At 48.3% G+C, this 18,495-nt stretch overlaps 1 protein-coding gene across 2 annotated transcripts; it reads left to right on the top strand.

The window, feature by feature from the left end:
• Nucleotides 1-881: 881 nt before the first annotated feature.
• Nucleotides 882-18,411, top strand: parvb (parvin, beta). 2 transcript variants are annotated; one of them, XM_018747432.2, is made up of 13 exons: nt 882-1,009; nt 10,261-10,350; nt 12,130-12,200; nt 12,372-12,474; nt 13,557-13,697; nt 14,513-14,628; nt 14,995-15,053; nt 15,300-15,319; nt 15,455-15,516; nt 15,668-15,736; nt 16,230-16,331; nt 16,562-16,634; nt 17,744-18,411. In XM_018747432.2, exons 1-13 carry the CDS (start codon nt 910-912, stop codon nt 17,818-17,820), a joined length of 1,083 nt encoding a protein of 360 aa, XP_018602948.1. In that variant the 5' UTR covers nt 882-909; the 3' UTR covers nt 17,821-18,411. The 2 variants fall into 2 exon arrangements, with proteins under 2 accessions (XP_018602948.1, XP_018602949.1); XM_018747433.2 differs by lacking the exon at nt 882-1,009 and adding an exon at nt 8,505-8,909.
• Nucleotides 18,412-18,495: the final 84 nt, after the last annotated feature.

Here is an 18,495-nt window from a genome sequence, read left to right as displayed (position 1 = left end):
ATATTTATTGAAAACCAACAGGTGACGGTTTTCATGTGCTGATTTTATTTGCTCTGTAACACTGGTCTCGATTTCCTTTCTGATATTTTCCATTTAATTTGTTTAAAAAATAATAAGAAAAATTGGGCTTCCTAATACCACCTTCTATAACAAATTTCTTCAGATTTATGGGAAACATTTTTATATATTCAGGCCTTCAGATCAAAAAACTTATCAGACAACGTATCCTTTGTTTGATTCATAAACCAGTGATGCTTTTTAAATATTAAACGGTTAGCCCAAACAGGCCGGACAGACAGCAGAGATGATGCGGCACCTGGATGGACATGGACATGGACATGGACGTTTCACTAATATTTTAAAGCGATCACATCTTAACCCCACTTGACATTACTCGCTGGGATTTAAATATAACTAAAAGCATCAGGAATTTAAAATGCCAAAATATTTTTGAACTAAGTGGAAGCTGAGTCTACAGTAATGCCTGAAGCTAATTAGGCGGCGCCTTTACAGTTTTTCCTTTAGTTTTAGTAACTCGGTAGGAATACTTTGCTGTTGTGGTCCATACCTGAAGTTCCTTCCGCAAAAACAAGACAGAGAGGAATTAATTATTATTTATTAATTATTTATCGGGCCTTGTTAAAGCTGCCTCGCTGTTACACTGATTTACTCGTTTTTACAGCAGCTGTTAGGGTACCGCGGCAGGCACGGATTCGAACCCGGGGTTCTCCCTTCCGTTGTGAAGCGACAGCCCCTAATTGGCACAGACACAGCGAGCGCGGCCGGTGTGTGAGAGCGAGTCTCGTCCGTGACGCGCGCCGCTGGGAGTGGATGAGCGCGCTGTCCCGTCTCCTCCCCGTCTCCTCCCCGTCTGTCTCCTCCCCGCCTCCGAGAGGCTGCCGGGCGACGATGGCAGCTCCCGCGGGCAAGGCGGCCAGGATGAGGAAGGACGAGTCGCTCCTCGGAAAGCTGGGCGGCTCGCTGGCGCGGAGGAAGCGCTCCAGGGAAGGTAGGAGCGGGGACGCGCACCGCGCGCTCTCGACCGATCGATCGATCGATCGCTCGCACCCCGTACGCTGCTTCTGTCCATGGTGCTGCAGCAGGCCAGGGCCGCTTGTGCGTTCCGTTTGCCGCGCGCGTACGCTCAGCGCGAACCGAAGGACTTGGATTCGAGTCCCATCGCTGCTGCGGTGCCCTTGACCTCGGTACTTAGCCCGAATCTACGCGCTCAGAACACCCTGCTGCTGTAAATGGGTACACCAGTGTAAAGTTGTTCGTCTGATGTTTTAAGCAGCCTGGAAGCAAAGAGGCAGATAAATAAAAGTTCTTATTAGTAATAATAATAATAATAATAATGTATGTGAGGAGAAATAAATCTCAGCGGTTAAGTAACGGACGACTGATCCCACCTTCCCCTGCGCAGCACTGACGCTCCTTATTTATAGTACATTCACTTCGCTGAGGCTTTTCCCAAAGCGACTCACTATTTACAGTGATTTACCTGTTTATACACTACATGAGGGGTCACTTATTCTGTATCAGTTCAGGGTAAGTTTCTTGGTCAAGGGTACTGGTGCAGGGTGGGGATTGGAACCCGGGTCCTTTGAGCGTTAAGTCATGAGCTCTAGTTGCCGTTGAAGCCCTGCGTGCTGCTCCTCACACAGTAGCACTTCAGGGCTTCTGTCTTATAATGCAAAAGCCCTGGGTTCGAACCCCTGAGCAGCACTGAGAAATTCCCATGACTCTTTGCGTGTCTTCTGCTCACCGGGGCCTGCCGGACACAACTGTCCATCTGAGGACATGGAGAGGCAGACAAAAGAGGAATGAAGGACATACTGTAGGGGGAAAACCAAACAAGGAGCAGTTCCCGAGTCCTCGTGATGCAGCAAACACAGCTAGATTGGACACACACCACAGACACACGCGAGAGAGGAATGCGAGGGTATGAAGATAAGTGGTAAAAGAATTACCCCCCCCCCCCCCCCTCTTGTTGTCCTGCTTCTCACTTTACCCTGAAGCTTCCCGTTTCACACGTCCTCTCTTTGTTGCCTCCTAATTGTTTTTGAGTCTATTTTAAAAGCCACCCCCAGTCACTGTCTGCCACTGTATGAACAGCTGCAGAATTCGGAGTGTGTTTGTGAGTGTTAATGTCTAAATATGGACCACAAAGGAGCAGCTGTGGGATTCCATCACAGTCCACCGGGTAGCCGTTTCCTTTGTTTGTTTTTTTGACTCTTTTCTCTAACTGTTACTGACACTGGCTTCCCACCTATGTTCACTCTGATATATATACTAGTATGTATGTATGTACTGTATATGTATATATATAATGTGTATCTGGGGGGGTGTGGTGGTGCAGTGGGTTTGACCAAGTCCTGCTCTCCAGTGGGTCTGGGGTTCGAGTCCCGCTTTGGGTGCCTTGCGATGGACTGGCGTCCCATCCTGGGTGAGTCCACTCCCCCTCTAGCCTTACGCCCTGTGTTGCCGAATTAGACTCTGGCTCCCCATGACCCCCACATGGGACAAGTGGTTTCAGACTGTGCGTGTGTGTGTGTCTGAGTAATGTGTATGTGTATATATACATACATACATATATATGTATATATGGCAGTGTTACAGATTAAATCACTTGTTGTTACTTCCTTATTATGCAGGGAGCCCCAGGGTATGTGTACATGTGTGTGTGAGGGCACTTGTTGAGATGGGTGTTCTGTAAGGGAAACTGCTCTTTCAGATCCTTCGTTGCTGTTGGGGAAGCGACACTTTTACATTTTGATATTTACTGTTGCGTTGACATGGAGACGACTGCAGACCTCTTCCGTCTCTCCATTCGGGTCGAGCTGCTCAAAGTTCTGTCTGGTCGTTTTCACCGGAGGGCTGTCTCTAAAGTAAGTGTGTCTCACTTTCGCAGCATCCCTGGGACATCCAGTTTGGCTGAATGTACTGGGGGGGGGCAAACTCACTGATGCCAGATATCTTGGTGGTGCACCATCTCATTTCCTCATGGAACCTGGCAACTGAAAGTCATGTTAAAAAAGCAAAAAAAAAAAAAAAAAAAAAAAAAATTACATTTCCTTATTTATCTGATGCTTTTCTCCAAAGTGAATACAGTGTTAATCTACCTACAGATTTTTACCCATTTATAGAGTTGGGTAATTTTATTTGAGCAATTTAGGGAAAGTACCTCACTCAAGGGTACTACAGCCGAAGGTGGGATTTGAACCTGTGAACTCTCAGTCCAAAAGCAGCAGCTCTAATCACTATGTTTATTTAAAATTTAATGTAAAAAAAAAAACATTTTTTGGCAAACGGACTTGAACTTTTCAAGATGAATTGAAGACTTTATAGTCATTGTACTACTGTGCAATACAATAAGATTATAGTGGTACTCCATGAGTTATTTAGACAACAATATACGTACAATGCCTGGCCAAAAAAAAGTCACCACCTGATTTAACAAAGCAAATAGGTAAGAGCCTTCCATTGGATAATTACTGCAGTGATTAATATGTTTCAGCTGGCAACAAGTTATTTAACCCTAACTGATGCAGTGAGTAACTTCTCATTTCTTAAACAACCATGTCAGAAGACATATCCTGTGGTCTGTTTCAGAAGGGTCAAATTATTGGCCTGCATCAAGCAAAGAAAAGAACTAAGGAGATTGCTGAAACTACTAAAACTGGGTTAAGAATTGTCCATCCATCCATCCATCCATCTTCCTCCGCTTTTATCCGGGGCCGGGTCGCGGGGGCAGCAGTCCGAGCAGAGTACTCCAGACCTCCCTCTCCCCGCACACCTCCTCCAGTTCCTCTGGGGGAACCCCAAGGCGTTCCCAGGCCAGCCGGGAGACATAGTCTCTCCAACGTGTCCTGGGTCTGCCCCGAGGCCTCCTCCCAGTGGGACAAGCCCGGAGCACCTCCCCAGGGAGGCGTCCAGGAGGCATCCGAAACAGATGCCCGAGCCACCTCAACTGGCTCCTCTCGATGCGGAGGAGCAGCGGCTCTACTCCAAGCTCCTCCCGGGTGACCGAGCTCCTCACCCTATCCCTAAGGGTGCGCCCAGCCACTCTGCGGAGGAAACTCATTTCTGCCGCTTGTATCCGCGATCTCATTCTTTCGGTCATGATCCAGAGTTCATGACCATAGGTGAGGGTAGGAACGTAGATCGACCGGTAAATTGAGAGCTTCGCCTTATGACTCAGCTCCCTCTTCACCACAACAGACCGGTACAATGACCGCATTACTGCGGACGCCGCACCGATCCGTCTGTCAACCTGCCGCTCCATTTTTCCCTCACTCGTGAACAAGACCCCGAGATACTTGAACTCCTCCACTTGAGGGAGCAACTCCCCCCTAACCCGGAGGGGGCAATCCACCTTTTTCCGACTGAGAACCATGGCCTCGGATTTGGAGGTGCTGATTCTCATCCCCGCCGCTTCGCACTCGGCTGCAAACCTCCCCAGTGCACGCTGCAAGTCTTGACTTGATGAAGCCAACAGGACCACATCGTCCGCAAAAAGCAGAGACGAGATCTCGCGGCCACCAAAACAGACACCCTCCGTTCCCTGACTGCGCCTAGAAATTCTGTCCATAAAAATAATGAACAGAATCGGTGACAAAGGGCAGCCCTGGCGGAGTCCAACATGCACCGGGAACAGGTCTGACTTACTGCCGGCAATGCGAACCAAGCTCCTGCTCCGGTCATACAGGGAACGAACAGCCCGTAGCAACGAGCCCCGAACCCCATAATCCCGAAGCACCCCCCACAGGATGCCACGAGGGACACGGTCGAATGCCTTCTCCAGGTCCACAAAACACATATGGACTGGTTGGGCAAACTCCCACGAACCCTCCAACACCCTAGTGAGGGTATAGAGCTGGTCCAGTGTTCCACGGCCAGGGCGAAAACCGCATTGCTCCTCCTGAATCCGAGGTTCGACTATCGGTCGGATTCTCCTTTCCAGTACCCTGGCATAGACTTTCCCAGGGAGGCTAAGGAGTGTGATCCCCCTGTAGTTGGAACACAATCTTCGGTCCCCCTTCTTAAAAAGAGGGACCACCACCCCGGTCTGCCAGTCCAGAGGCACCGTTCCCGAACTCCACGCGATGCTGCAGAGGCGTGTCAGCCAAGACAGCCCCACAACATCCAGAGACTTGAGAAACTCGGGGCGAATCTCATCCACCCCCGGAGCCTTGCCACCGAGGAGTTTTTTGACTACCTCAGCAACTTCAGCCAGGGTAATAGACGAGTCCCCCTCCGAGTCCCCAGCCTCAGCTTCCTCTACGGAAGGCGTGTCGGAGGGATTGAGGAGATCCTCAAAGTACTCCTTCCACCGCCCGAGAACATCCTCAGCTGAGGTCAGCAGCGCACCACTTCCACTGTAAACAGTGTTCGTGGAACACCGCTTCCCCCCTCTGAGTCGCCGGACGGTTTGCCAGAATCTCTTTGAGGCCGACCGAAAGTCTTCCTCCATGGCCTCACCGAACTCCTCCCAAGCCCGAGTTTTTGCCGCGGCGACTGCCAGAGCCGCGCTCCGTTTGGCCCGTCGGTACCTGTCAGCTGCTTCAGGAGTCCCATGAGCCAGCCAGGCCCGATAGAACTCCTTCTTCAGCTTGACGGCATCCCTTACTTCCGGTGTCCACCACCGTGTTCGGGGATTGCCGCCGCGACAGGCACCGGAGACCTTATGGCCGCAGCTCCGAACCGCCGCCCCGACAATGGAGGCGCGGAACATAGTCCATTCAGACTCGATGTCCCCCACCTCCCTCGGGACCTGGTTGAAGCTCTGTCGGAGGTGGGAGTTGAAGACCTCTCTGACAGGGGCCTCCGCCAAACGTTCCCAACAGACTCTCACTATGCGTTTGGGCCTGCCAGGTCTGTCCAGCTTTTTCCCCTGCCATCGAATCCAACTCACCACCAGGTGGTGATCAGTTGACAGCTCAGCCCCTCTCTTCACCCGAGTGTCCAAGACATATGGCCGAAGGTCAGAAGAAACGACTACAAAGTCGATCATCGACCTCCGACCTAGGGTGTCCTGGTGCCAAGTGCACTGGTGGACACCCTTATGCATGAACATGGTGTTCGTTATGGATAAACCGCGACTAGCACAGAAATCCAATAACAACTCACCGCTCGGGTTCAGATCAGGGAGGCCGTTCCTCCCAATCACGCCCCTCCAGGTATCACTGTCGCTGCCCACGTGGGCGTTAAAGTCCCCCAGTAGAACGACAGAGTCCCCAGTGGGAGCGCTTTCCAGCACGCCCCCCAGGGACTCTAAAAAGGCTGGGTACTCTACACTGCCGCTAGGCGCATAAGCACAAACGACAGTGAGAGACCGTTCCCTGACCCGAAGGCGTAGGGAGATGACCCTCTCATTCACCGGGGTAGACTCCAACACATGGCGGCTGAACTGGGGGGCTATTAATAAGCCCACGCCAGCCCGCCGCCTCTCACCTTGGGCAACGCCAGAATAGTGGAGAGTCCACCCCCGATCGAGTAGAGTGGTTCCAGAACCCAAGCTGTGAGTGGAAGTGAGCCCGACTATATCTAGACGGTATCTCTCAACTTCCCGCACCAGCTCAGGCTCCTTCCCCGCCAGTGAGGTGACATTCCAAGTCCCAAAAACCAGAGTTGGCGCCCAAGGTTTGGGTCGGCCGGGCACTCGGCCCCGACCACCGCCCAAATCACAACGCACCGGCCCCTTATGGTTTCTCCGGCAGGTGGTGAGCCCACCGAAGAGCGGCTCCACGTTGTGGCTTCGGGCTGAGCCCGGCCAGGCCCCGTGGGCATAGACCTGGCCACCAGGCGCTCGCATGCGAGCCCCCCCCCCCCAGGCCTGGCTCCAGGGTGGGGCCCCGGTGACCCCATACCGGGCGGGGTAAACGGACGCCTTGATTTTTTCGTCATAAGGGGTTTTTGAAGAATTGTCCAATGCATTATTAAAACCTGGAAGGATAGTGGTGAACCATCAACTTCAAGGAAGAAATGTGGTCGGAAAAAAATCTTGAACGATCGTGATCGGAGATCACTTAAATGTTTGGTGAAATCAAATCATAAAAAAACAATAGTGGAACTCATGGCTCTGTTTAATAGTGAAAGTAAGAGCATTTCCGCACGCACAATGTGAAGAGAACTCAAGGGATTGGGACTAAACAGCTGTGTAGCCTTAGGAAGACTACTCATCAGTGAGGCTAATTGGGGAAAAAAAGGCTTCAATTTTCTAGGGAGCATAAAGATTGGACTTTGGAGCAATGGAAAAAGGTCATGTGGTCTGATGAGTCCAGATTTACCCCGTTCCGGAGTGATGGGCGCATCAGGGTAAGAAGAGAGGCGGATGAAGTAACGCACCCATCATGCCTAGTGCCTACCGTACAAGCCTGTGGGGGCAGTGTCATGATCTGGGGTTGCTTCAGTTGGTCAGGTCTAGGTTCAGCAACATTATGTGCCCAAAAAAATGAGGTCAGCTGACTACCTGAATATACTGAATGACCAGGTTTTTCCATCAATTGATTTTTTCTTCCCTGATGGCACGGACATATTCCAAGATGACAATGCCAGGATTCATCGGGCTCAAATTGTGAAAGAATGGTTCAGTGAGCATGAGACATCATTTTCACACATGGATTGGCCACCCCAGAGTGCAGACCTTAACCCCATCGAGAATCTTTTGGATGTGCTGGAGAAGACTTTACGCAGTGGTCCGACTCTCCCATCATCAATACAAGATCTTGGCGAGAAATTAATGCAACTTTTGGAGAGGGAATCGCTTTAAAGAGGTGGCTGCAGGGCGAGTGGAGTCCTTGATCATTTTTGAAGGCTCTGCTCTGAAATCTGGACAGATAAATGTCCGCGACTGCCGGTAGCTGTCAAGATGCAAGCATCAAAACCTTGAGCGTCCAAAATTCAATAAACATTCAGTTACCCAGCATCAAAAACAGAGAACAGGACCGAGATCAATGAGGACATGCAGTTTTTTGCAGTTTCTGTAGTGTGTAACCATCTGTTGTTTTCTGCTGAGGCTTCTGCCAGTACAGAAAAATATTTATATAAAATTATACATATATATATATATATATATACAATTTTTTAGTTTTTTCTACATGGAACTCATAATGGTTAAAGGTTTTTAAATCAGTCTCATAGATTTAAACAATCAACTACCAGGCCTCTCACTTTACGAAGGATCTTACTTCCTTGTGACAGCAGAGCGGTCATTCACTGCCCAGCTTGCTTGTGTGTGTATGCGTGTGTGTGTGTGTGTGTGTACTCATTTCCATGTGCACAGCGGAACTGGGCTCAGGATGTTTCCTCTACAGATGTAAGGAGGAGGGTCTCGGCCGAGGGTCGATTTACGCTTCAATTACCATAATTGCGCGAAGAGGATGAAAGCGGAGGCACCAGAGGACCAGCGATCCGTTGCAAATGAACCGCTTGCTCCTCCGCACGGGACCGGTGACATCACACACTGACGGCATGACTGGGTGCTAATGTGGCCTGATGTAAAGTAAAAAAATTCACCTTCTCGAAATGCTTAAAGTAAAAAAAGAAATTTTCCGAACAGCGCGGTCTAATCCATGCGAATGACGTAAATGAAATTCACGGTAATGGAAATGGTAAACTCACTTACCGCAGTGGGTTCTGGGTAAAAAAAAAAATGCTGCTTATTAAAACGACTCCTTAGTCCCTCTATGCTGACTGGCTCTGTGGCAAGCGGAACACGTGGTACGAACAGCCTGCTGTTGCCTAGCAACCCCACCCCCCCCCCACCCCAGACACTCGCACACTTTCCAGTTACAACCCGGAGTGTCTTGATTCCCATCCTCCCCTCGCTGCTCAGCACTCTGGGACACTTGGTGCCTGTCCTGAGGATATGGCTGCCCTGCTCTGCGGGACCAAGCGGAAGAAGCAAGGTAGCATGTGTCAGGCGATGATGAGGGTGGGATGGAGGTGGGGGTTGGGTGGGTGGTTAGCAATGAACCTGGCTGCAGGGATCTAGGGAGTATTTTTCATATATCAGTTTTCATAAAAACAATTAATGGATCAACTTTCAGAGATCCACAAACAGTCATCTGTCCAGTGCATTTTTTTTCTAGCATTTTTCACTGCAGAGAAAATATTTATGTAAATGAGTGTGGGTGGCTGTCCTGTGATTGGCCGGCATTGCATCCAGGTTGTCGCCTGTGCTCTTGGGATCGGCTCCGCACCGCCATGATCCTGAACTCGGTGGGCGGTTGTCGATGCTGGGTTGAAGAGTCTGTGCGGAGGTACCCGTGTGACATGTTTTCTCTTCCAGCCAATCAGAAAGTGCCTTCTGTCTATATTGTCACTCTCAATACTGGGTGGATAATATGGTCTTGAACTGTACAGGTCTGACATGACGGAAATACAGTATAATAGCATGTGTGTGTTTGTCGCTCCGGTCTGGACTCTCCCTGATGATGTCGGATCTCATTGAATGTGTGTCTGCGTTTCCGTTTTGTTTACTGTAGCCTGTTACTATATCCACTGTGTAGACTGCAGGGAGCCACTGGTGGGATGGGGAACGAGAGGAAGAGGAGGAGGAGGAGGAAATGGCTCTAATTAGAGGGACCTCTTTCAGGAAATGCTGATTCTTAGTGTGATGAACATATGACCCATTATTTATAGTCCCACAGTGTTCTGAATCCCCTCGTTGCAACTGCAAGTAATGTTGGTGTTACTTTCTGGTGGAAAGTTCTAAGATGCCCTTTACCGGCAGATGATGTCCGGTACGCTGGGGTATGTGGCCCAACGCGACGAGGAAAGGAAGGCCTGTCCCTGGTTCAGTGTCGTAGGGCATAGTGTCTCTTTGGTGTGTGAATTATGTTACTTATCTTGCGGCTGTCTTTGGCAGCAGCAGGAAATGTCGATAAGCTGCGTGACACAACACCAAGATGGTCTCTCAGATTGGCTCTGGTTTTTGGTATTTAGCTCTGACGCTTTTATAAAAAAAAAAAAATTTTATTTTTTTTCTTCCTGTGGTTGAGGGACCAGGGTACCTGCAATAGATTTCAGAGTCCCGTGAAAGGCTAATCCTGGGTGACATTGCAAAGTTAAGTAGTGTGCGCACGCGGACTGCGAAGAATGGAGATCAGCTCCTCGGCCGACAAGCGCACTAGTGCCGCTCGTTTTCGGCTTTTCCAAAAAATGTGTAAACCACTAATTTTGTTGTGACTAGAGCTGCCAGGTTCCATGTTGCTCAGTCTAACTCCTGGCTCTCCTCCCTCTTGCCCCCCTGTGCAGTGAGTGACCTACAGGAGGAAGGGAAGCATGCGATCAACGCTCCCCTCATCCCGTCCAGCGCGGAGCTGCACCCTGAAGACACACTTCTGGGTAACACTTCCCTGCAGGATCTGCATGTCGGTGTCACTTCCCTTCGCGACCAGCAGAGGTCACTGTTGAGTCCATCTGCTATAGCTCTTCGGGCGACTTAGTGAAGTCCCTGTGCTGTCCTCGAGTTGCGAATGTTCGAGTTATGAATTTTTTGAGATACAAACACTTTTTAAAGTTTTTTTTGAGTTTAAATGTATTTTCTTCGTCATTGTATTTTAAAAAAAATGTTTAGCTCTCCAGCCATTAGTGCCACAAAGACAAGTGCGTGTGTTGATCAGTAATGAGATGAACACCGCACGCATTTATGAGATGAATAATAAAACACAGGAATTTGTGAAAACAACCTATTCTGTATTCTTACATTATTACTGTCATGCTATATTAAAACTAAGGTTAAAATGTCTGTTTTTTTTATTTATTGTAATTATATCCCAGACTTTTACAGAACCTTGCTAGAAAATATCTCTTTATTACTATACATTTGAGTGTATAGATAAAAAGCTAACCAAGTGGCCAGTTGTTTTAAGTTAATAGAATTTTGTTTCAAGTTAGTAGAGGATTACATTCACATTTGTCATGGTGAATGTAGGAAACCAGGCGGATGGACTCAAAAGCAGGTGCTTTTATTTTTATCACACAAAAGTCGTAGTCACACACAGGAGGAGAACGTCTCTCAGGTCGAGGTTACGCTGCCAGGTGCGTCGGAGTGGCCGCTTTTATACTCCGTCTCCGGCTTTAGTCACGGGGGTGTTGCGGTGGTCATCTGGCGGTCATTCGACGGTCATCTGGCATGCGGTTGTTAGGCGCACGATCATCAGGTACGCCACTGACAACATTTACATTTGTCCATTTAGCAGACACTTTTCTCCAAAACGATGTACATCTCATAGAAAATACAATGTGTACATTACATTAACAGAAAGAGGGACTTAGATGTAGACGTGTGATTCTAAAGTACAATTTGTTAGTTTCTTTCCGCCACATGAACCAATGTTCATCACACGAGTAGCTGCATAAAACTTCACCAGAACATCCACAGTTCCTAATCACCTTCCTAGTATTTTTTTTTTTGAGATACATACATTTACGTAGGTTACAGGAGTAGCTGCGTAAAAGATAATAAATAAAATTAAAGTGTTCCCTGCCATCCCACCCTATGCTTCCGCGATAGATTGTGGAACACAGGAGCCTTGCACGGGATGAGTGGTTGATGAAAGTGAAATAAAAAAACCGAAGCTTTACAACAAATGTTTATTTCCGTGTAGATTTACCTGAAGTTTTCGCAGAACCTGTCCCGCGAACAAATCGGGGGACGTCGGTATTATTAAGCCTTTATTGATTGCAGTGTGACTGTTAGATTTACAAACAGATGAAATTATGAACAGGCTGCTGGTCCCAGTTGTGGTTGTACGTTGAGGAGCCAGTGAACAAGTGTTCCAAACTATTTATTTGGCTTTGATCACTTTTAGTATTGCTGCTTTTAGTTGTGAACCGGTGTGGTGGTGGGTGTGTGTGAGGTGCTGATACACACACTGTGTGCAGAGGGAGAAGTGAAAGAGGGTGTTGAGAAGCGAGCAGCACCTCTATACCCCAGTGACCTCTGAATCATACTTTTTATGGAGCCTTGACTAAGAACAGAAAGGAGAACTGAAGCATGTGGAAGCCATCACCTCTTGTTGCTGCGTGCGTGTGCGTGTGTGTGGGGTGTGGTTAAATGTTTCCCCCTGCGTGTCTGCATCACTGGTTTTTACAATCTTTTGACCACACGTCTCTTCGCAGAGGAGAACGCGGAGAGGACCATGCTGGACCCTACTTCCCGAGAGGACGCCAAGCTGAAGGACCTGCAGAGGGTAAGTCCCGCCGCTCTCGTTCTCTCGCTCGCTCCTCGGTGCGGAACACGAACACCAGAGGTTAAATTCGCAGATGAAACGCGGACCCTTAGGAAGGTACTCAACCTGAGGATTATTTCAGAACTGCGAAGCCGTGTGTGTGTGTGTGTGTGTGTGTGTGTGTGTGGCCAGGTGCTGATCGACTGGGTCAACAATGAGCTGGAAGAGGAGAGGATCATTGTCAAGGACCTCGAAGAAGATCTCTATGATGGACAGGTGCTCCAGAAGTTATTCGGTAAGAATGTTAATGGATGCTATTTCTCTCGATGAATTTCCTGGTTGAGACGCAAAGAATTTTTTCAAAATGATTTTTTTAAATGTATTTATTCCGTTATGATCAACAACATGATCATCAGTGTTTCAGGTTGTTTTATAGAAGTTGCTGATACTGAGGTTCTTTACTGTTGAAATACCAAAGTATGAATTTGACAAATTGTTACATTATACACATGTAAAACTTATAACTTGTATACATTTTTGTTTCTAAGTTTTAAATGTACATTCTGTGTATCTTGAATGTATATTTAAAACTTAGAAACAAAAATGTGTATTACAAATTCATATTATAAACATATGATATTTATTATGCTACATTTATTACTTTTAATGCGTAAATCAATTTGATAATAAAAATGGAAAAATTTAAAATACACACACACACACACACATTTTCAGAACCGCTTGTCCCATACGGGGTCACGGGGAACCGGAGCCTACCCGGCAACACAGGGCGTAAGGCCGGAGGGGGAGGGGACACACCTAGGGCGGGACGCCAGTCCACCGCAAGGCAGCCCAAGCGGGACTTGAACCCCAGACCCACCGGAGAGCAGGACTGTGGACCAACCCGCTGCGCCACCGCACCCCAAAATTTAAAATAATAAAATGTAATAGGGTATAGGGGGTGTGGTGGTGCAGCGGGTTTGACCGGGTCCTGCTCTCCGGTGGGTCTGGGGTTTGAATCCTGCCTGGGGTGCCTTGCGACGGACTGGCGTCCCGTCCTGGGTGTGTCCCCTCCCCCTCCAGCCCTGCACCCTATGTTGCCAGGTTAGACTCTGGCTCCCTGCAACCCCAGATATGGAGAAGTGGTTTCAGACAATGTGTGCGTGCGTGCGTGTGTGTGTGTGTGTGTGTGTAATAAGGTATACGTATTAAATACCACAACCACCCTGACTAGAAACTGTGGTTAACAAAAACAAGGGTGGGAGTGTCTTAACATAAAGATTAGGTCATGGTATAGAAACTTGAAGCGAACATGAACTGAGCCTGTATGTGTTAGTTTAGACGTGGACCGTGACCGTCTCCCCTCCCCTGTTGCAGAGAAGCTGTCGGGTCGGAAGCTGAACGTGGCCGAGGTGACGCAGTCGGAGATCGGGCAGAAGCAGAAGCTCCAGACGGTGCTGGAGGCAGTGAATGAGCTCATCCAGCACCACGGCTGGTCCACCGAGTGGAGCGTGGACTGTGAGTGTTCCACCCACGGGCGGAGTCACACGTCGCCAAATCTAGCCACGCCCACTCCTCCCAGCTGGGCTGACTCACACTCTCCTTATATACCCCTGTCCCCTGTGCGCTCGGTGACACAGCGGCGCAGCAGGTACCTCCATCACTCCACATTTAGGCTACTGATTCACACTTTCTGCCCATATAGTCCTGCCCGTTTCTGCCTTGTGTCTTTGAAATTTCCTGTGGCTGCTGTGTGGTCCATCCTATTAAGGTTTCTTTCTTTCTTTACAGCTTCTGGAAAGGGGCTTCCGAGCGCTTTACACTGCGTGCTTCTGCCACTCACAGCAGTTTTTGAACAACGCCGCTTACGCATCCAAGCATAACGCCGTACATACGACTTGAACTCGGTTTCCAGTCCCGATCTGCGGCATTTTTAGAGAAGCTGTTTAAGGCACTTGTGTTGCAGCTGTCTTGTGACCGTCACAAGGGCGTCTGTGTTCATCTGAGACGAGCCTCGGCACCTTCTTAACGTCTCTAATTTGAGCCTCGCTCGCTTGATGACCGTGTTGAATTTGGGAAAGGAACCCATGGCGCGATGAGGGGCACGGGGGCGTCTCTATTTATCTCAGGAACCTCTAGACTTTGATCAATGAGCACCTACTCAATGTGTCTAATTTTAGCCTGATTTAAGTCTTTCCGGAAGCCTCCGAGTGAGCAGGGAAGGCTTTGCGAGGAGCGTGTGCACACAGAGCCCATCCCGCCCCAGGCTGGTTCCTCCTACAGCCTCCGGTTCCCTGTGCTCAGCGGGTGTCGCCTGCTCTCTGCCCACACAGTGATCCACTCCAAGAACCTGGTGGCCATCATCTCCCTGCTGGTGGGCCTGGCCGTCCACTTCCAGGCCGCCGTCCGGCTGCCCGAGCACGTCTCTGTGCAGGTGCTGGTGGTCAAGGTGAGCAGGGTGCTGGGAAGCGGGTCCACGGTGGGCTCAGCCAGCCAAGATGGGACCATAGGGTACAGAGCTGCACATCTCAGCTTATGGCGCCAGTAAAAGCTTGACTGGATTGTTGGTAGTGTAATGATTACAGCTGTTGCGTTTGGACCCGAAGGTCTCAGGTTCAAATCCCACCTCCTAGCTATAGTACCTGTGAGCAAGGTACTTGCCCTGAATTACACCAGTAAAATTACCCGGCTGTGTAAATCAATAAATCATTAAGTTGCTTTGGAGAAAAGCATCAAATCAATGAGTAGATGTCATGTAGACTTGTGCTGTTCCGTGCTCCTCGCTGACAGTGACCAACGCTTGTGTTCACAACAGAAGAAAGATGGTGTTCTGCACGCCACCCACGTGACCAAGGAGCTGACGACCACCACAGAGTGAGTTCTGACCTCACCTCCCCACCCCCCGAGAGAGTAAGACTGCAAGAAGCCTCACCACTGTGACGCTGCAGCGCTTCAGCGCAGTGTGGTGTTACAGCACCACCTAGCGGTCACACAGGGAATGACGTGTCCGAGGTCTGACGTCAGAGCGGCCCCCTTTGTACAGGATTTAATTGTGTTCAATCAACTTGTTACACAGTTGAATATGACATTGATATATACTGTAGTTTATTTCTTTTTCAGACTGATGATGGGAAGATTTGGTGAGTATAGCAAGTGTTTTTTTTTAAATTATTGAACTTTCTGTAAAGTGTAGATTACGAGTGTTTGCATTATGATTTTTAAAATAAATATGTTATTCATTTCTGATTTGGAAAAAAAATCTTTTTTTTTCTCAGAGAGAGATGCTTTTGATACTCTGCTGGACCACGCACCTGATAAACTGAACATTGTTAAGAAGGTAAACTGCTTAAAAATAATAATGAAACACTAAATCATAACTGGGGAGGGGGGGGGGGGGCGGGATCTGGCACACTTCCAGGAAGTCCTTTTTCCTTGGTGACAAGTTGGTGACAAGTGAACATGCGGCGTTCCCTCTGTCCCCTACGCAGTCCCTCATCACCTTTGTGAACAAACACCTGAACAAGCTGAACCTGGAGGTGACGGAGCTGGAGACGCAGGTGGGCGGAGCTTCAGCCGCAGTTGGACCCGACATTCGAGAATCTCTCCAAAACATAAGTTAAAAGCCTGTGACTTAGGACACTCAACTTGTACCTAAGTTCCAACTATATTTATATTTGCTCTCGTCCATCACAGCAGCCGAATAGCGCAACCGCAGTTTGCTCTTTCTGTCTCGCTCTCGTACCGTGGTACTCGAGCAGTTTGATAATGACATATACAGTATGTAGTGTGTCACATGTCCGACCTCTGATGGTTAAGAGCCACAGTCATTACTGTGAACCGATGCAGGGATTAAAAAGCACAGTAAGTGGGCCCAAAGGTTGCAGGTTCGACTCTCCCCTCCAGCTAATGCACCTTTGAGCAGGGTGCTTCTCCTGAATTAGTACAGTAAAAATGGCCCAGCTGTATAAATGGGTAAATAACTGTAAATAGACTGTAAATTGCTTTGGAGAAAGACCCGTAATTTCTCCAACTTGTTGTGCGCCGGTCCAGTTTGCGGATGGTGTGTACCTGGTCCTGCTCATGGGGTTGCTGGAGAATTACTTTGTTCCCCTGTACAACTTCTACCTGACGCCGGAGAACTTTGAGCAGAAGGTATGGTGTGTGTGCGTGTGTGCGTGTGTGCGTGTGTGTGTGTGTGTGTGTGTACCCGCGCTACACTGCTCGCTTTCACCTCCACAGCACCTCCACCCTCTACACCTTGACTCCCAGATACCATGTTGTGACTTCATAGTGTACGAAAGACTTATCCGCACCCGTTTCCTTCACTGTCTTCACCGTAATGCCGCTTCTTGACCGTCTTCGTTGGCTCCCGTGTCCACCAGGTCCACAACGTGTCCTTCGCCTTCGAGCTCATGCAGGATGGAGGGCTGAAGAAACCCAAAGCTCGTCCAGAAGGTACCACAGCTAGGAGTTGAATTAATTTGGACTTGAGCACAATAGCGCCCCTAGTGGTAGTTGAGACTCTAATGGAAACATCAGCACTTGAAATACTGCACTAATACTACTGTACACTCTAATTATGGAGAGTATAATTTTTCTAGGCTGTCCAAGGTTTATATATATGTATGGAATGACATGGAATGACCCAGTCAATTCTAACCCTGCTTCTTATTTTTTTTAAAGATGGGCATCATTAATGTCTCAAGTCTGCTCTTTGTAAATAGAAGCAAAGCTTTACACAATTCTAACGAATTTTTTACATGAAAACCGCGCATTTACAGCTTGACCTACGCAATGTGGATTAATGTATTTTTTGTGTTTTTTTTCAAGTTAAATTAGTACTATTCAGCTCCGCAAGCTCTGGGTTTCAGGACCTTTATCTTTTGGCATCGCGGCGGTTTTCCGTGGTGTGAATTGGCTCCATACGCTGAACCTGTCGAATGACTCTAGAGAAATGCTGTGTTCGAACCCAGAAACAAAGCAGACACGAAAACCGACATGCGTACTCTGTGGACAGCAGGTGGCACACTGGTTGAAAGCACATATGTAACCAGAACATTGCTGGGTCAAGTCCCAGTAAGGATTCTGATCGGAGGATAACTCACTCTTTCAACTTTGGAGCCATAAATGAATAAGTTATGCAGTAGAACAATAACAGCAGATATGAGCAAAAAAGGCTATTAAAATCTTTTAATTGTCGAAAACCTGATCTTGATCTTGCACTCAGATTATGAGTGAAATCTGACCTTCCGCTGAGGCCAAAGCTTTTAAAAGGTAAAATATTAATGAAAATATGTTAATGATATTTTTCATTCATGAGAATAATCGTGACGTTTGTTTAACGAAAAACATTTAATTTTCTGCAAGGATTTTTTTTTTTCCTTTCACTAATTATTCCTATTGTTTATAGCCTTATTTTGCTAACCTTTACCGAAAGTGCCAAAAATTCTGGAGGGCGCTGTGTGGTAAACCAAGGTACTGGCTTCAATAAATAACAGTACAGTTACCTGAGGGGGTGCTGTATGTTGGAGAAAACCTAGTAATCGCTTTGTTTATGTCTGCAGATGTCGTGAACCTGAATCTGAAATCCACCCTGAGGGTCCTCTACAACCTCTTCACCAACTACAAAAACAGGGAGTAACATCAGCTCACCAGAGACCAACGGCGGCCAGCTGGGCGGGGGTTCGAGAGTCGTTCCTGGGACGGCACGTGGCCCCCAAGGATTGCTCGTCGCGCTTCCGGCGTCGAACCCCAGCAAGACTCGAATGAACTTCCTGCCTCTTGATCTAACTGGCCTTGCAGTGAGCGACACGCTCATTCTGCACAGCTCTCGAACCCGTGTCCTTCGTACTGAAGTAGTTTGTGAGTTTTACTGTTTATTACTACACCGATCCTATTGATTTGTACTGTGGATTATATAAATAAGCCCACACCCTCCCCCCCCCCGCCTCCAGTCAAGGTCGCTGTTTGGTTGCACCCCCCAGGGAACGTAGCGGTGCTTCTGTTTGTTTTTTTGTTGTTCTCAGTAAGACTCATATAGTCCTACTGCATGTGTGCCCGTCAGAGCTTGTGCGTGGAGCCACATACAGAGAAACCGCTCTTGCGTGTTCGGTCAATTAAACCGAGAGAGAGAGAGACGCGTCCAGCTCTACAACCCGAGTATGACTTTAGACGGAGTTGAGCTTTGTTACCTCTGAATATCCACTAAATGAAATAAAAACGTTAAAGTAATTGGCTGAATCTGTGTCCTGTTTTAACTCTGCTCACCACATCGCTTGGGATGCGTTTCGATTTCTCTGGTAGACTAGTAGTTACA

This window comes from Scleropages formosus, chromosome 2 (genome assembly GCF_900964775.1).
Source record: "Scleropages formosus chromosome 2, fSclFor1.1, whole genome shotgun sequence".
In the NCBI taxonomy this organism is placed as follows: domain Eukaryota; kingdom Metazoa; phylum Chordata; class Actinopteri; order Osteoglossiformes; family Osteoglossidae; genus Scleropages; species Scleropages formosus.
The sequence above is the reverse complement of the archived record's forward strand: the minus strand, read 5'-3'. Positions and strand labels throughout refer to the sequence as shown.

Coding starts and splice junctions, on each gene's coding strand:
- parvb (XM_018747432.2), top strand. CDS start 910: ATGGCAGCTCCCGCGGGCAAGGCGGCCAGGATGAGGAAGGACGAGTCG. Junction 15,320..15,454: donor ACTGATGATGGGAAGATTTG/GTGAGTATAGCA, acceptor TTTTTTTCTCAG/AGAGAGATGCTTTTGATACT. Junction 16,332..16,561: donor CGGAGAACTTTGAGCAGAAG/GTATGGTGTGTG, acceptor CGTGTCCACCAG/GTCCACAACGTGTCCTTCGC.